Source organism: Mauremys mutica, chromosome 5 (genome assembly GCF_020497125.1).
Source record: "Mauremys mutica isolate MM-2020 ecotype Southern chromosome 5, ASM2049712v1, whole genome shotgun sequence".
NCBI classification, from domain to species: domain Eukaryota; kingdom Metazoa; phylum Chordata; order Testudines; family Geoemydidae; genus Mauremys; species Mauremys mutica.
Window position 1 is genome coordinate 140674929 of NC_059076.1, and position 18884 is coordinate 140693812.

The 18884-nt window shown below is 51.6% G+C and overlaps 1 protein-coding gene across 1 annotated transcript; it reads left to right on the plus strand.

The window, feature by feature from the left end:
- Positions 1-426: 426 nt before the first annotated feature.
- On the plus strand, positions 427-15345 carry TEX261 (testis expressed 261). Its single transcript, XM_045019448.1, has 6 exons — positions 427-584; positions 6153-6232; positions 7167-7320; positions 11697-11764; positions 12674-12776; positions 13740-15345. The coding sequence occupies exons 1-6, from the start codon at positions 515-517 to the stop codon at positions 13853-13855; spliced, it is 591 nt and encodes a 196-aa protein (XP_044875383.1). The 5' UTR covers positions 427-514; the 3' UTR covers positions 13856-15345.
- Positions 15346-18884: the final 3539 nt, after the last annotated feature.

Consider the following 18884-nt stretch of genomic DNA (forward strand, 5'->3'; position numbering starts at 1 on the left):
ATCAGGGCGGGGGGAGCCTGGCCAAGGGAGGGTATCAGGGGTGAGGAGGAGCCCGGCCGTGGGGGGATCTGTGGGTGAGGGTCCCTGCCGGGGGTATCAGGGTGGGGGGAGCCCGGCCGTGGGGGGATCGGGGGGTGGGAGGCCCTGCACGGGGATATCGGGGGGTGGGGGGGAACCCGGCCATGGTGGGTATCAAGGTGGGGGTCCCTGTCCGGTTGTATCGGGGTATTGGGGAGCCCGGCCAAGGGGGGGATCGGGGAGGGGGGGCCCGGCCGTGGGGGGGATCGGGGCGGGGGGAGGACCGGGGGGGAGCCCGGCCAAGGGGGCCGGGCCGGTCTCTCTCCTGCGCTGTCTCCCCCGGGCCGGCGGGGGCCGCTGTGGGCCGGGCCGGGCCGCTCCATCGCCGCGTTGGCCGCGCCGCCCCCTCCCCGCAGCGGCCGGACGCGGACGGAAAGCGGCGGCCTGGGCCCGGAGCGGCGGAGCGAGGGGCCGCGATCGCTGCCCGCCCGGCGCCATGTGGTTCATCTACGCGCTGAGCTGGTTCTCGCTGCTCATCCAGGTGGCGCTGGTCACCCTGGCGATCGGTGAGAGCCCCCCCCGGTCCGAGCCCCCCCCCGGTCCGAGCCCCCCATCCCTCCCCTGGCGATCGGTGAGAGCCCGGACCCCCCCCCCACCGGCCCGTGCCCCCCACCCCTTCCTGGCGATCGGTGAGAGACCCCCCCGGACCCTCCCACCGGCCCGTGCCCCCCCCCGGCCCCTCCCTGGCGATCGGTGAGAGCCCGGGACCCGCCCACCGGCCCGTGCCCCCCCCCCGCCCCTCCCTGGCGATCGGTGAGAGCCCGGACCCCCCGGGACCCCTCCACCGGCCCGTGCCCCCCCGCCCCTCCCTGGCCATCGGTGAGAGCCCGGACCCCCCCGGACCCCCCACCGGCCCGTGCCCCCCCGCCCCTCCCTGGCCATCGGTGAGAGCCCGGACCCCCCGGGACCCCTCCACCGGCCCGTGCCCCCCCACCGGCCCGGGGCCCCCGCCCCTCCCTGGCCATCGGTGAGAGCCCGGACCCCCCGGGACCCCTCCACCGGCCCGTGCCCCCCCACCGGCCCGTGCCCCCCGCCCCTCCCTGGCAATCGGTGAGAGCCCGGACCCCCCCGGGACCCACCCCGGCTCGTGCCCCCCCCGCCTCTCCCTGGCCATCGGTGAGAGCCCAGATCCCCCCTGCCCCCCCCCGGGACCCCCCCACCGGTCCGTGCCCCCCCCCGCCCCTCCCTGGCGATCGGTGAGTGCCCGTGCCCCCCCCCGCCCCTCCCTGGCCATCGGTGAGAGCCCGGACCTCCCCGGCACCCGCCCACCGGCCCGTGGCCCCCCCCGCCCCTCCCTGGCCATCGGTGATTGCCCGTAAACCCCCCCAGGCCCGAACCCCCCCATCGGTCTGTGCCCCCCCCATCCCTCCCTGGCCATCTGTGAGAGCCCGAACCCCCCCCCGGTCCGTGCCCCCCCCCCCCGACCGGCCCCTCCCTGGCCATCGGTGAGAGCCCTGCCCGCCACCGGGCCCAGACCTCCCCCCCCCCCCCCCCCGAGCGGCCTGCCTGTTCCTTCCCCCCCGTCCCACCCCCACCCCCCCGACCACCTGATCCCCTCTGGGACCGGACCGGCCCCCCATCTCCCTCCTGTTCCCCCTGGCACCAGAGGACTTAACCGAGGACTCCCTGGGGGGGGGGTGCAGAGATGGGGGCGAGTCGGATGCGCTTTGTGGGGGGCTGTAGATGTCTCAGGCCTGGGGCTGCCTTTGTTCTGGGGGTGTGGTGCTGGGTAGGGGGGGATGGGGGACCAGGGTAGGTGCAGCGGGGGGAGGAGGGGGAATAGGGTGCCCAGCCTGTTCCCTGCAGGTGGTCAGGGCAGTGTCCGACCCGGTTCCAGGTCGCCTGCACTGTGCCCTGCCTTTGGGGTGATTGCTCCTGTCCCGTGAGGGCAGCTCCCCCATCACGACCCCCTGTGCCTCTGGCTGCACCCCTCTGAGCCGTGCAGAGTAAACGCTCTCTCGCCGGCTGGGTGGGTGCCCGTGCCAGCCGCGCGGCAGGTTGGCAGACAGTGCGATGGGGCACCTACCCTGTGCTCACTGTACTGGTGCTGCAGCCGCTCCTGTGTTCAGGGCTTGGCATAGAATCTCAGGGTTGGAAGGGACCTCAGGAGGTATCTAGTCCAACCCCCTGCTCAAAGCAGGACCAACCCCAACTAAATCATCCCAGCCAGGGCTTTGTCAAGCCGGGCCTTAAAAACCTCTAAGGAAGGAGATTCCACCACCTCCCTAGGGTAACCCATTCCAGTGCTTCACCACTCTCCTAGTGAAATAGTGCTTCCTAATATCCAGCCTAGACCTTTCCCACTGCAACTTGAGACCATTGCTCCTTGTTCTGTCATCTGCCACCACTGAGAACAGTCCAGATCCATCCTCTTTGGAACCCCCTTTCAGGTAGTTGAAAGCAGCTATCAAATCCCCCCTCATTCTTCTCTTCTGCAGGCTAAACAATCTCAGTTCCCTCAGCCTCATAAGTCATGTGCTCCAGCCCCCTAATCATTTTTGTTGCCCTTCGCTGGACTCTCTCCAATTTATCCACATCCTTCTTGTAGTGTGGGGCCCAAAACTGGACACAGTACTCCACATGAGGCCTCACCAGTGCTGAATAGAGTGGAATGATCACATCCCTCGATCTGCTGGAAATGCCCCTACTTATATAACCCAAAATGCCATTAGCCTTCTTGGCAACAAGGGCACACTGTTGACTCATATTCAGCTTTTCGTCCACCGTAACCCCTAGGTCCCTTTCTGCAGAACTGCTGCCCAGCCATTCGGTCCCTAGTCTGTAGCAGTGCATGGGATTCTTCTGTCCTAAGTGCAGGACTCTGCACTTGTCCTTGTTGAACCTCATCATATTTCTTTTAGCCCAATTCTCTAATTTGTGTAGGTCCCTCTGTATCCTAGCCCTACCCTCCAGCGTATCAACCACTCCTCCCAGTTTAGTGTCATCTGCAAACTTGCTAAGGGTGCAGTCCACACCATCCTCCAGATCGTTAATGAAGATATTGAACAAAACCGGCCCCAGCACCGACCCTTGGGGCACTCCACTTGATACCGGCTGCCAACTAGACATGGAACCATTGATCACTACCCGCTGAGCCCGACCATCTAGCCAGTTTTCTATCCACCTTACCGTCCATTCATCCAGCCCAGACTTCTTTAACTTGCTGGCAAGAATACTGTGGCACCTTCACCCAACTCAAGTGAAACCCAAGGGGGCAACTCGGAGCGAATTCCAGGCAGCCACAGTGTTAGAACAGACGTTTCCCAAGGCCGTCCCGAGACAGGAACAATCTCGCTTCCCATCTCTGAGGGCCCCGGGATGTGCTTTTCTTCCAGCTGCAGCTTTGTCTGCAAACCGCTGCCTGGTTCAAAGGGGAGCTGAAAAATAGCAACAGGCCACAGGGTCGCTAACAGAACCAGCAAAAATACAGGATGCAGAAGACTGGACAAAGCAACAGGAATTTTATTGCTGGGACCAGCCCTGCCCTGGTCAAGGTGGAACTGGCTGATACAAGGGGCTGTTTCCATCTCTCATCTCTGTGATTATCTGATGTGTTGGCCCCAGATTTGTGCCTCATAGAGTGTAAGCTCTCTGGAGCAGAGACCTTTTCTGCTTGTGTTTGTCCTGTGCCTGCCGTAAGTGGGCCCCGTTCGGATTGTGGCCCGTGACTGCGACCACATTAAATCATGACACTAATGCTCTCTAGGACCTCTCATCTGAAAGAGTTTAGGGATCATGCCAGGGTGGGTTTGATTTAAATCACTAGTCAGGAAGACTCAATTTAATCACGGTTTCCTACATAGAAATGCATTCTTGTTGCTTGTTACAACTTTAATACATATTCTTCACAACTCAGAGATCGATGTAGGTTTCATTTTTAGAAGGGACACACTGTACATTTGTAAACAGTGATTTATTTTGAAAACTTTTCAGATTAGTTTTACAGCTATATCGGAAAATGAATGATTGGTTATTTCTTTTACCAAAGGTAATTGAAGCAGATAGTTCTCCTCCCAATGACTTCATAAATATCTCCAATTCAACAGGTTAATCATTAATATTTGGAGGATTTTCTTGCCATGTTTTATTAGGAGGAGAACATCACCAGACAGACATTTAAATTGATTTATTTAACTAAAACAACGACGTTATGTAATCTGGATTTGTCTTCATCAGCAAACATACAATATTTTAACAAAACAAGTTAATTCAAGTTCTTTAAAATCAGATTTGTTTTTGTTAAAATTGTTTTTAACTAAAATAGTTAAATTAAATATTTTAAAAAACAAAAAATCAACTTTGTCAGCCAGTCAACATGAGAAACTTAAAATATTGGCTTCTGCAGCTAACACAGTCGTCTTCACCTTCATTTTCCTGTTTGTTCATAATCTGGAAAAGAAAAACAAGCTTTCTGGCTTTTTCAGATCCAAACGATTTCTCAATTTCTGGCAGAAGCAGCTACTGCCGTTAAAAGTGAGATTATCACTTCAGCAGTGTCTGAATCCAAGTGCTTAAGTGACTTCCACCAGTTCACTGGTGTGACTTTCTTTAAAACATCATCAGCAAACATATTTCTTGAATGGTTCTTATTCCCAGACAGGGTGTTTTTTATGGCCTGCTGCCATTATAGGTTTTCCCTTCTAGTGAGAGGGTGGTATGTAGATCTCAAATCAATGAGGGCTACACTCAGAAAGAGCTCAAGACTTCTGGAATATGCTGCTCAAACAGTTTCACTTTTGTTTCTCCTGCCTGTCCCTCCCTTCTCACATTTATCTCCAGACTCCTCCTTGTCCAGATGTAGTCCGCCCCCAACAATCTTCTATTCATTGAACTTTTTGAAACTTTGCACTTCTAGGGAGAGGTAAGGGAGTGACTCTGTGTACACAAATTTGCAGAGGGACAATAGGGTTGAGGTCTGTTATTTCTCACCTCTGTATATTTATTTATTTAAAACATTTTTGCTGTTAACAAGTATGTTATCTCTGGAGAAACAAATCCACAGTTTGAGAACTGCAAAACTAAGCATCTCTGATGGTATCTTCTAGACTGAGCACTGAGTCCCATTGGGTTGGTAGAAAGATTAACCTAAATAATCTATACAGAAGCCCCTGGAACCCCATAAAATTGGGTCCCTAATCCATGAACCATTGGAACTTATTTACAAAACTTTTCTTAAACATGACATGAATATATTGTCTCATACTATAGAATTAGAATTTATAATCCCTGTTCCATGAGGAGATATCTTTGAGCTATAATGTATCTTAATTAAAACTATCTTTAGATAGGTTTTTTCTTCAAAAAGCATTTTGTCAAAAAATTCGATTTAAATAAAAAAAAAATATATTTTTTAAATATTGATTTTTATCCACCCTGGATCATGCCTCCCCCATCACTGAAATGCATCCACCTCTGGAGTGGAAGGCAGGCAGCTGTTTAACAGTGCCCAATGACATCACCCAACAGTTTAGATGGGGTCTGAAGAACCTCCATTTGAAACTGCAAGAGCAGCTGTAACTATGATCATTGGTGTTGATTCGCTGCAAATCGCAGGCACACCTAGTCTGTGCTTAAAATCCTATTTGGGTTGCTCTGCTTGTAAATTGTTTCACCCATCTGGTGCGTCTCGCCTTTAGGTTGTAAGCTCTTGGGGCAGGGATTGTCATCTGTTCTGCATCTGTCCATCACCCCACAACGGGCTGATCATTACCGACTTCAAGCCCATCCGGTCCAAGTCACTTGGTAAGCCCGGCAGTAATGGTGGAACTGTTTTTCCTGGATACGCAGATCCAATTTTTCAAATGAAGTCAACTGCCCAGCACCCGTGAAAACCAGGCCAGGGTTACTCAAGTTGGGTAGCCAAAACTGGAGGCCCCTCCAATTAGAGCCTGGCTCTGAAAGTTCAGGCCACAATGTCTTGGAAACGGCTACAAGGCTTCTGGTGCTTTTGGAGTTTATGAATCTGTGGGGTCGAAATCCCCTCGAAATGACCAGTCTAGTTGGCATGAGCAGCTTCTGGCTGTGAGCTGCAGGGAGAGTCTGAGCCTGAAAGAACCCCTCTGTTTCCCTTCTAGCCGCTGGCCTCTACTATCTGGCGGAGCTAATAGAAGAATACACCGTAGCTACTAGCAGAATAATCAAATACATGATCTGGGTAAGTCTCTGGCTGTTTGTGCTCATAACAGTCCTGCGGTGGCGGGGAGGTAGATTAGATTATCTTTGAAGGACCACTTAGACATGGGCTAGCTAGGGTGACCAGACAGCAAGTGTGAAAAATTGGGACGAGGGTGGGACAGATCTACCCGTTTCATCCATAGATCTCAGAGCACTTTGCAAAGGAGGTCAGTCATTAGCCCCATTTTACAGATGGGGAATCCGAGTCTCAGAGAGGGCAAAGGACTTGCCTAAAGTCTCCTGTAGACGAGCGGCAGAGTCAGAACTAGAACACAGGTCTCCTGAGGTCCCAGTCCAGTGCTCTATCCAGTAGACCTCGCTGCTCAGCAGATACTGCCTTACAGATGAGTGGCAGAGGGCTCCTGCCTCCAGGGAAGGTGCTTCTCAGGCACGGTGCCCCTAGAGAAACTCCCTTTGCTTGGCTGAGCCCCTTGGGCAGGACTGAAAGGGACAGCTGAGTCATGCATCCTGACCTCTTAAATGGAGGAGCGGAGCCTGCACGTCAGAGGGGAGAGGGACGATTTAGAGAGCTGCTCCAAAAGGCCTTCAAAGTGGGGATCAGCGAGGGGTGGTAACATCAGCAGGTCCCCTCGGCAGCGTAAGGTCACTGATACTTGCAGCAGCTGAAACTTAGTGTGATCTGAAGTTGCCACGAGACGTCCTGGAGACAGATTCATAGTCCCATAGAGTTTAAGGCCAGAACGGACCATTAGCTCTGGCCAGATCTGTATGTAATAGGCCATCAAATGTCACCCAGATATCCACAGGCTTGTTGTAGAGCAATCACAGGTCACACAGCTGTCCCTGGGCCTAGCCTTGGATGAACTGAGCACTTGCAACTCCTCTGCTTGCCAGGGGGTGTACGTGATAGAGAGGCTGGATTAACTGTGGGCTGGGGCATTTCTCTGTTTCAGTTCTCTACAGCGGTGCTCATAGGCCTGTACCTCTTTGAACGCTTTCCTGGCTTCATGGTGGGCGTGGGCCTCTTCACCAACCTGGTCTATTTCGGCCTGCTGCAGACGTTCCCTTTCATCATGCTGACATCGCCAAACTTTATACTGTCGTGCGGTGAGTCTGGCTGCCTTTGGGGAGCAGGGGGATTGTGTGCCGCTGGGGTTTGCCAGCGAGGGGACAGGCATTTGAGAGGGCGGCGGGAGACCACCTCAGGAGCTTCTGCCACCTCCACCACAGGTTCAGCTGTGTCTCTGGGCCAGCTAGTCCCAGACATTTGAGTCTTTTGCAACACATCCTGTGGCATTGGCAAGTGCTGTGCTAATGGAGTATGTTGAGCTTAGTTCAACACCTTGCATCTGGGGATTATAAAGCACAGGCAGAGGTGGATAGCCCATGGCAAAGCCGGGAACAGAACCCAGATCTACTGGCTTTCAGTCCTGTCTCTTACCCGCAGTGTGCGGCGGCAGACAAAAAAGCGAACAGAATGCTGGGCACCATTAAGAAAGGGATAGATAATAAGACAGACAATATCCTGTTGCCTCTATATAAATCTGTGGTACCCCCACATCTTGAATACTGCATGCAGATGTGGTCGCCCCATCTCAAAAAAGATATATTGGAATAGGAAAAGGTCAGAAAAGGTCAACAAAAACTATTAGGGGTATGGAAAGGCTGCCATATGAGGAGAGATTAATAAGACTCAGACTTTTCAGCTTGGAAAAGAGACAACTAAGAGGAGGGATGTGATTGAGGTCTATAAAATCATGACTGGTTTGGAGAAAGTAAATAAGGAAGTGTTATTTACTCCTTCTCATAACACAAGAACTAGGGGTCACCCAATGAAATTAGTAGACAGCAGGTTTAAAACAAACAAAAGGAAGTATTTCTTCACACGACCCACAGTCAGCATGTGGAACTCCTTACCAGAGGATGTTGTGAAGGCCAAGACTATAACAAGGTTCAAAAAAGAACTAGATAAATTCCTGGAGGACAGGTCCATTAATGGCTATTAGCCAGGATGGGCAGGGATGGTGTCCCTAGCCTTTGTTTGCCAGAAGCTGGGAATGGGCAACGGGATGGATCACTCGATGATTCCCTGTTCTGTTCAGTCCCTCTGGGGCACCTGGCATTGGCCACTGTCGGCAGACAGGACACTGGGCTAGATGGACCTTTGATCTGACCTGGTATGGACGTTCTTATGTTCAAGTCTGTTCTTCCTTCCTGGAGTAATTTGCCCAGAGTTACACAGCAATGACAGGTGGAACCAGAACTGAGGGTGTGCTCTACCCACCAGACCATGCTATCAGCCTGTAAGTACTGCACTTGTAGGAGATGCTGCTCTGTACTTAAGGATCAGAATTCCCTGTGCTCATCAGGTGCTCTGTGGGAGGTGTATTTGATTAAAGGTGAATACAGGATAGTGCGTGTACTCTTACAGCAGTGCCAGGAGAGATCGTATAAACCCCATCACGCTGTAATTTTTCCTACTCGAAGGAAAATACACCCCATGTGGGATCAGGAATTCATGTGGGAATTTGAGATCATTTGAGAGCATCGGCCAGGAAAAGACGCGGCTCGCTGGATTTAAAGCAGTGGGTGTTAAGGTTTGGATTTCAGCATTCCTTGTGCTGTGGGTACCCCAGCTTTACAGCCTCCTGGGTTCTATTCCCAGCAGTGCTACAGACTTCCTGAGTGATCTTGGGCAAGTCCTTGGCCCTCTGTTCCTCAGGCTCCCCAGCTGGGCGTGGTAACATTTCTTTGTCCCCTGGGGGCTCCTCGAGATGCTCAGGTGAAAGATGCCGTTGATGGGCCAAGCTGTATGATTAATTAACAACTGTCCTGCCAGCCCAGGAGAAAGCAAAACTGAGCAGTTAGTTTCCTGTCCAGTCTGGGTGAAGCACAAGGAAAGGGAAACAGTCACTGAGGAATGGTGAATTCAGATGGTTAAAATGATTTTAGTCTAATAATGTCTAGCTGTTAGTAATGCAGGTAAAGGATTTTTCACTTGACCGTGTTCTTGAACTAAAAAGAAAGTTGAACAAATTCTCATTATCTATTATTTGCATTAGTATAGCACCGAGGTGCGGACCGGCCTGGTGTGGGTCACAGCTGAGAACGCCAAATTCAGGACAGACTGATAATGAGAGGGCAGACGCATCCCAAACTGGTGGCTGTTCTAACATTAGATTCACCAAACCAGTAACAAAATGAGCTTCTGTAACACCACACTGGTTATCAAGAAGCTAAAACACAGTCCCCTAGGCAATCCAGCCCTTATCCCCACCCAGACAGCTGGTCTTTACGATGAGGTTTCTGAGAACCAGATTCGTTGTATGTAAAGTTCTTCCAATCGCAAAGGATCAGCCACTTCTCCAAGTCAATATCTGTCTCAGATCTTACCCCAAAATTCTCACTGATGCCAATCCTTTTGTAACTAAAAACTAAAGGTTTAGTAACATAAAAAGAAGAGAAGAGAGTTGTTAAATAGTTAAGAGTCGTATACATTACAAGTGATTTCCAGAGTCTCTAACTCAGGATCATAGCAGTGATGTTCAGTTTGCTGGCTTGTAATAACTCTCTCTGGTTCACCCAACAGGTAGAGGGTCATTCGGTCCTTTGTTCCAAGCTTCCTTAGAAAAATCACAGTCCAGAGATGAGAAACAGGAAGGAAAACAGAGCAGTGATAGCACAGCTTGCAATTTCTAGCTTGGCTCTTGTGAATGGAAAGTTCCTGGCGAATATGGAACACAGGCTCACGTGGGCATGGAAAGTCACTGTAAAAGATGGAGTCTTAGCTCACATGTCCTTACGTGCTTTGCTGAATCAGAGGGGTAGCCATCGGCTCCACTCTGAGGTGTCCCCAGGAAGGGGTCTCTGAAGAGCTGATGCCTTTCCATGTCTGACTAACCAGCGATGGCTAGTCTGAATGTAAATTGGGCTGGGGGTAGTCACCCACGAACACAACATGTCTGAGATACAAACACACCGCCAATATTCATAACGTCCGATGCAAAGATGTTACATGCATATAAACAGGATCATCCTACTTAGCAGATGGCAGCTTTTCCATTGATACCTTACGTGACGTACTTTGTATCACAGTTATTGCAGTTGTGCAGCGGTAGTGATATGTTAGTGATTGTAACAGTAGTGTGCCCCTGTTATCGTTCTTGCTACACACCATCACACTAGGAACCCCCAGTCGTAGACCAGGGCCCCATTGTGCGCTGCTGGGAAAGGCAGTCCATGTCCCAGGGAGCTCACAACAAACTATAAGAGACATTAGACAGAGATGAGACCACTGGGGGACAATGGGGCAGTACTGAGCTGTGGTCTTCCAACACCAGCACCCTAGTTGGATTCTTTACTTCATACACTGCAAGTATGAAGCTGCAGCTCTGATATTGCCTCGTTGTACTTGTCTGCTATGCTGGGACAAGCTTCATTTAAGTAAGACACTGGACTAGCTGGACCATTGGTGTGTCAGCAGCTAGGTAGATTTAAATGATTTCAGTAGCACTGAATTATTTAAACGACTCCTGACGTGACCTCTCAGCGTTCCTGTGTATGTTCTAGAGAGCTCTGGGTATATGATTAAAAAAAAAACCCTTTAGTTCTAAATGTCTAATGTGAGTCTATCTGCTTCCTGAAAAGGAGAGCAGCTCTCCACTGGCATGTCATCCGGAGCTTGGCATTCCAGGTGTCCTACAAGCCCAACCCCCTGGTGGTTTGATCCTCTCAGATTGCTGCATGTGTGCAGGATGGGATCGGGTCTGTTCTTGCATAGGAGATCTCCAAGGGACTGTAGGAAGTGGTCTTGGTGCTCCAGAAGGTGGAGTCGCTGCTCTGAGTCAGTTCTGGAGCAGTGCCCAGGCGTGGCGCTATGGGGCGCTGTGCTGTTGGCAATGCTCTCTTTTGAACGAGACATAAAACCAATTTCTGACTCCTCCTGGCTCTTAAAAAGCCAGTGACGCTTCTTGCAAGAGCTAGAGGTGTTAAACCCTCTTTCCTGGCCACCTTCCAACTTGGCCTGCTATTCCGCCCCATTTAAAACTCCCCTTGTGCAGCAGCGGTAGTGGGACATTACTGTCTTCAACTGTTGTGTGTCCTAGAGCCTTACGGACGCTAGACTCCTCCTCCTGGGATTCCCCAACAGAGAAGTGTGACCGTTGTCACACACAATAAGTGGCAAAGAACTCAGATGTCCTAGCTCTCTGCTCTGGCCACTTGAACTGCACTTCCTTTGTCATCAGAGATGTTTGTGTTGTGACGAGAGGGGTTATCCTGGTGGTAATAAGATACTAACTTTGTGTTGGATCCATTGCTGGGGACAAAGTAACGGTATGATTGTATCTCTGATGGCTTTCATACTACTGTTTTCCAGGGCCTATGGTCAGGGAAGGTGCCTCACTTCAATGAGCCTGCAAAATAAGTGGGGTGATGGGTATTGCTTTATATCTGGCAATTCATTCTCTCCTTTCCTTTGGCAGTGCTTGTTATATTGAACCACTACTTAGCGTTCCAGTACTTTGCTGACGAGTATTACCCGTTCTCCGAGGTAAGAGACGGTTTGGGAGAAGCATCTCTTTAAGCCTTTGTAGACGTTTGAGCTGTGTGGAGTGGAGTGCTGGTGGGAGGCGAGGAGAAGAGAAGGGAGGTCAGAGGTGACCTGCCGAGAAAAAAACAGCTGTCCCCAATCTGGGGGCTTCCCCTCCTTTGTTGGCCCTTGTTAAAGATGCCGTGACAGTGTTTTCTCTCAGGACTTCTCCAAGTATTTTTTTCTGCTTGTTTTTCCCATATCAGGAATGTCGAGTCTTCACTTTTGGGTTCTTTGGGGGATGTTTTTTGCCAGAGGATTCTCTGAAGGATCCGAAAATGTGGATTTCGTGCTTCCTCAGCCTAAACAAAGGCATGAAACCTCCCGGTTCACCAGACATCCTAGAGTATTCTGGGGTAGACAAGACCTGAATTTAAGCTAGTGGTTTCTACACAGCTAAATAAAGATGTGTGCATGCTAGTTATGGCCAGAGGGTTATTGTGGAGATCTAGTGGAGAACCAGGCTCCACCTCGGAGAGCTGTTATCTTCTAGTCTGGTCTTGCTTCAGCTTTCTCCATATCTGCCTCCCACCCCTCAGTTCCCAGAGCATGGCAGGCTATCAGATGACACAGAAGCAGGGAAAGGTTTCTGTCTGAGCCCATGGGATGCAGCCTGTTTGGCACTCAGAGCATTTTTTTCCCCTTCCTTCGTACTCGCTAAAATGTCTGAAACACCATTTTTGCCATCCTTGGATTTGACTACCAAGACGCTGCTAGTTTGTGGGCTTCTGCCCCAGGAGAAATGTCCATGTGGAAACCTAGCGGTTAGGTAACCGACGTTTCTGGATTGTTAGCTGCAGCTGCTGCAGTGAGTCTGTTGTGATCTGATGGTAGCTTGGTGTCTCACTGCCTCTCACGTTTCACCTGCAGGTTCTTGCCTACTTCACGTTCTGCTTGTGGTTAATTCCCTTTGCGTTTTTTGTGTCCTTGTCGGCCGGAGAGAACGTCCTACCTTCTACGGTGCAGCCTGGAGGTGAGTGCATTTGATGTTCTGGAACCAGCTCGAGCAAATGCTTAGCTGTTACCCTCCAGAGGGTGTGACTTGTGGAGACCACACATCCCACTTGATCTGAAGGGCTGGATAGTGGGGCGGAAGGCATTTAAAACTGGGCAGGATATATACTTAGAAAACCTATTAAGGAGTGGTCTGGCAGTGCCAGCAATCCTGCTGGGGCCTTGTGGTCTTTGTGAACTAGGCCCCCATGTCAAAGATGAGGAAGGATTGCCCAGTGGTTAGGACACTAGCCTAGGACTTGGGAGATGTGGGTTCAGTGGTGTGTTCACAAACTTCCCGTGTGACCTTGTCCAGTCACTTAGCTTCTCTTGTGCCTGGGTGCCCCAGCTGTAAAGTGGGGATATTTCGCTGCCTCACGGGGGCGTTGGGAGGATAAATGCACTAAAGACAGTGGGGCGCTTTGAGATCTGCTGATGAGGAGTTCTGTAAGAGCCAGGTATTAGTATTCCATCGTATGAAACGCAGCTGTATTAGATGCCCCCGGGTAGCTAACAAGTAGCTGCTGTTGCTTCCACTTGGGCAAAACTTGGGCGTCCAGCAGAAGCTATCTAAGTGCTCGATCTGTCGGGGCTCGATTTATCACATCTAGGGTAGACACGATAAATCGATCCCCGATCGCTCTGCCATCGACTCCTGTACTCCACCGCGGCGAGAGGTGGAAGCGGAGTCGACGGGGGAGCGGCGGCCGTCGACCCTGTGATGCGAGGTAAGTTGACCTAAGATACGCTATTCTCAGAGCTGAAGTTGCGTATCTTAGGTCAAGTCCTGCGCGCCCCCCCCCCCCCACGCCCCCAGTGTAGACCAGGCCTGAGACTTTAAAGGGGACTCTTCTTTACCCAAGACCGAGTGATTCTTCAGAGAGCTCGTGGTGCAGTATTTGGTGGGTTTGATCTCATTGGCCCGCGCTCCCTGTCTCCACAGATGACGTGGTATCGAACTACTTCACCAAGGGGAAGAGGGGTAAGCGCTCCGGCATCCTCATCATCTTCTCCTTCATCAAGGAGGCCATTCTGCCCAGTCGACAAAAGATGTATTGACCCCGCCCCCGCGGCCGGCATGAACTGTGACGAAGCCGAAGGGAAGACCCTAGCTGGATGTGAACGTCAGCGCTGTCCCTGGGTCTGCAGCGAACCCCCCCTCTCCACTTCTCTCCAAGGGATTTTGTTAGGAACGTATAATCTGTGCAACGGCCAGAGGCAGCTGCCGTGTCAAACACGCGTGCTCGACGCCTCTGGTGGTGCAAATGCAGGAGGTTGCCTTTTTATACCTCTCCGATCATCCCCTGGGACTTGCTGACAAGGAGGTGGTTCTGCTCAAATTGAGTTTAAGGAGGGCGGCAGCCTCCGCGAACGATGCATTGTGTTCAGAGACCATGATGTGAGGCATTGCCATCTGTTCTTATTTAAAGCCAAAAGCCTTTGTAGGGCGTAGTTTGTCCGAGGGCAGGAGGGGAACACACGCAGTGTCTAACTGGGGTTTGCATACAGCCATGATTTCAAAAAATAACCAAACTCTTGAATTCCGAAACATTTCTGTCTGGAAGCTTGCCAGCGATGGAGAGAACTGGTGACGCAGCTCGCGCGCTTGTTACAACATGCGTATCCGTGATCCGGACACAGAGGCCAAGACCACAGGGTGTCTGTGCACTGATGCACTCTGCTCCTGCGGCTCTTAAAGGTGACTGGCCAGGGATAAAAATGGGACATGTGCCTCTTTTGCTGCTTTGTGATGATGATTAAAGGTGGCCTAAAGGGTTTTTTTTTATATAATTTTTTTTTCTGTTTGTTTTAACCTAAGACATTTCAACGTTTGTTTTCGCTGGGTTTGCTAGAAGTCTTGTTGGAGGGCTCAGAAGTGGCTTGTAGGCTTCCTAAACTTTTCATTGAAGGATGTTGACGCTTCCTCAAAAAGAGCTCTTCTCCTTGCTGTGTTAGCCAGTTGAGCTAAATTGGTGCTGACAAAACCAGAGAGCCAGCGTTCAGAGCTGTGAATAACGATTGCTTCCCTTCTCCATCAGGTTTCCAATGCCACCCAGTTCTCCAGCCACCCGTAGAGTCTTCTGGGCGGGGAAGAATCTGAGCAACCCTGAATGTTCAGTGAGAAAAACTTGTAGGTGTTTTTTATGTATAATAAAGAAGCAAAACCAGGGCCCAACCTCATTTTTGCCCCTTTGCTGGTCACCTTTAACCGTTGTGCCGGGAATAGAGATGTTTTCATTAAGGTGGTGTCACACTTTGGAACTGGGAGTTCTGCCACCAGGCAGCGTCTACGCATCATTTTGAAAGGGTTTATGAAGATTCCTTGAGACATGAATCTCTTCTCTCGTGGGCCAGCTCTGGATGAGGGCCACTGAGAGCTTTTGAAATCTATCCTGTGTATTGAGAAGAGCCTGGAAACCGCAGGCTTTGACTGGGGGATCCTCTGACAATATCTGCCATTCTCATGCTTAATTTAATGGCAGCGTGATTTCTGTTCAAGTACCAATTCTCTCTTTTAATAAAGGTTCTAGATGCAGTTTGCCTTATGATCAAAGGAGCTGAAATTTGCTGTCTCCCTCTCGACACTTCACCACAATCATAATTGTCAAGCCCTGAAGCAGTCCAATGCTCCTGTTTGTAAGAGGGCTACGGGTGATGGCTGTATGATTTGTATAGCACCAAATATGATCTATACAGTACTTCGCTGACCCTGCGTCAGAGAGCTAAACATATAAGGCCCAGATTCTGTCACACTTTTAAAAGCATGGTGAAGAACTGGAGGAGGTGCCGGGAAGAGCCACACGTGACTTGAGGGCTGGAGCGAATGCCTTATGATAAGAGATTTAAGGAACACGTCTGTTGGGTGTATCAAAAAGATTGAGGTGACTTGATTACAGTTATTTATTACCAGAGGACCTTGGAGCTCTGACCACAGCCCAGGACCCTGCCGTGTATAAGTACCTTCATGGGGAGAAAGTACTGGTTACAAACAGGCTCGTTAATCTAGCAGAGAAAGACAGAACAAGAACCAATGCCTGGAAGTTAAAGCCTGACAAATTCCAATTGGAAATAAGGTGCTAACTGGGGAAGGGAAAGTGATTATAACCTTCAGTATAAAATCTCAGGGGAAGTGGTGGATTCGCCACCTCTTGATATCTAAATCCAGCTTGGCAGGCTTTCCGGAAGATGCTTCAGCCAAGCACGAGTTATTAGGAGGTCAGATTAGGTGATCTGATGGTTCCTTAAAATCTGTTAACTGGATCCAAGCAGGTGAACTCGCATGATGTGTAAAGGTCCATTGACTTCAGCTGGGCTCATGTGGGCACAGGGTCTGTCCACATGGATCCACCTGCAAAACCTGGCCCTAAACAGCTAAAATGCAGGAGGAGAGGGGTGGAGAAGTGCAGGCTGAGGTTATTAATTAAGATTGAGCTGTACAGCTCTTGGGCTGATTTAACTACTGGTTTAGAAACTGATTCAGTTTCATCAGCGCAAGCTCTTAGAGTGGATGGAGTTAGACCACTACAAAGGTGCTGATCTGATTACGAGAACCAGCTGTACTGATAAACCCCTTTATTCTGCATCCGCACTTGGGAGTTGCATTGATTCAGTTGTTTCTGTCTCTTAACTCATATGGTTGAATCTGCACAAACGATGCATGGATCAGCCCTGCAACCCGAATGCAGAGCTTAAACACTGAGGAGCAAAAGGAGGAAGTGACTCTGCTGGACCCGGCAGGAAGAACTCCCGGGTTCTGACTTTGACTCGGGGGCTTGAGCAAGACACGTACTCTATGCCTCAGTTTACCCGTCTCCAATTTGCTGACTATTTTTCATATTTATTCAATAACGTCCATGTTTAATTTGGATGAAGCTGCTGTAGGGATCTTACTGCAGAAGCTAGGTTCAGCTTGCAGTGAAGTACGTGGTGGGGGAAAGATGGGACTCTTGTCTAATTTTTTGACAAGCCAAGAACTGGCTAGTGTGTTTGCCCAACTGTCCAGTCTACCCTGTGAAAACTACCCTGTGTGAGGACCTGATTATACCATCATAGTTACCAGGACAGTCATGAGCGTAGTCCTGTAGGATCTCCCTCTTTCCCCCTCCCTTCTGTGGGGCGGGGGGTGATATAACATATTTTGGGAGGTGCAGTGGTGCTTGAATTTTATTCACTTTGGCATCCTAGAATAAATTGCCCAGGGAGGTTGTGGAATCTCTGCCATTGCAGGTTTTATCAGCAGGTTAGACAAACACCTGTCAGAGATGATCTGCATCAGGGGTTGGCAATCTCGGCCTGCAGGCTGCACCCGGCCCATCAGAGTAATGTGCTGGTGGGCCGCGAGAAGTTTGTTAACATTGTCCATCCACAGGCATGGCCGCCCATAGCTCCCAGTGGCTGCGGTTTGCCGTTCCTGGCCAATGGGAGCTGCAGAAAGCGGTGGCCAGCATGTCCCTGCGGCCTGTGCCGCTTTCCACAGCTCCCATTGGCTGGGAACGGAAAACTGCGGCCACTGGGAGCTACGGGCGGCCATGCCTGCGGACAGTCAATTTAAAACTTCTCGCGGCCGCCAGCGGATTACCCTGACAGGCCGCAGGTCCACCACTGATCTACATAGTACTTAGTCCTGCCATGACTCCTCAAGGTCCCTTCCGCTCCTACAATCCTATGATTGTCCCCCTAATATCTGCCACTGTAGTAAAAAAAACAACCCTGGATTAGGCACCTCAGCTGGATGTTTTTGCAAATATGTTTAAGATTAACAATGCAGAGATGTGAGCGGTAGGTTTCAGAGTTAATACTGTGTGGGGACAAACGGTGCAGCTGCCAGCTCTGCTTCAAACTGTTTGCCACCTCTGGCAGGCAGTACCGCATCAGCTCACAGCTGGCAACCAGAAGGGTTAGAAATGACGTTTGAAAATGAAACCTGAGGTTGACACACCAAAGAAATGCAGAGAAATCAGGGCTCTCTTTAATCCATGGGCACGATGGATACTCCGAAGGAAAGCAGCATAGGCTTTGCCTGCCATGTTTTCAGTTCAATCCAGCCTGATCTTTTACCCCTGCTGTGAACTGCATCTGAGCATATCTTTTCATGGGCGCCAACTTATATGGGCTCCTGGGGCTTTAGCCCCAGGAATATTCACAGACAGGGGCTCTGCTCCAGCAATATTTGGAGCTAGGTTTCTCCCCTGCTCTGCGCTGCCGGCAGCCCAGAGCCCTTTAAATCGCAGCCGCGGCCGGGAGTCAGAGGGCTCTGGGCTGCCCGCTGCGGCGGGGAGCCCAGAGCCTTTTAAATCCCAGCCACGGCCGGGGATTTTGTGGGCTCTGGGCTGCCCGCTGCGGTGGAGAGCCCAGAGCCTTTTAAATCCCAGCCGCGGCCGGGAATCAGAGGGCTCTGAGCTCCCCGCCGCGGCTGGGATTTAAAAGGCTCTGGGCTCCCCGCCGCAGCGGGCAGCCCAGAGCCCTCTGATTCCCGGCCGTGGCTGGGATTTAAAAGGCTCTGGGCTCCCTGCCGCAGCGGGCAGCCCAGAGCCCTCTGATTCCCGGCCGCGGCTGGGATTTAAAAGGCTCTGGGCTCCCCGCCGCAGTGGGCAGCCCAGAGCCCTTTAAATCCTAGCCGTGGCTGGGATTTAAAAGGCTCTGGGCTCCCTGCCGCAGCGGGCAGCCCAGAGCCCTCTGAGTCCCGGCCGCGGCTGGGATTTAAAAGGCTCTGGGCTCCCTAGAGCCTTTTAAATCCCAGCCACGGCTGAGATTTTAAGGGCTGCGGGCTCCCCGCGGTTGCAGGCAGCCCAGAACCCTTTAAATCCCAGCCGCGGCTGAGATTTAAAGGGCTCTGGGCTCCCCGCCGCAGCGGGCAGCCCAGAGCCCTCTGATTCCCGGCCGCGGCTGCCCAGAGCCCTTTGAATTCCAGCCGCTGGCCGCTGATTGCCCCCTCCCCAGACCCCTGCCCCAACTGCCCCCCAGGACCTCCACCCCCTATCTAAGCACCACTGGTCCTTGTTCCCTGATTACCCCCTCCCGAGACCCCTGCCCCTAACTGCCCCTTGGGACCTCAGCCCCTATCTAAGCCTCCCTTCTCCTTGTCCCC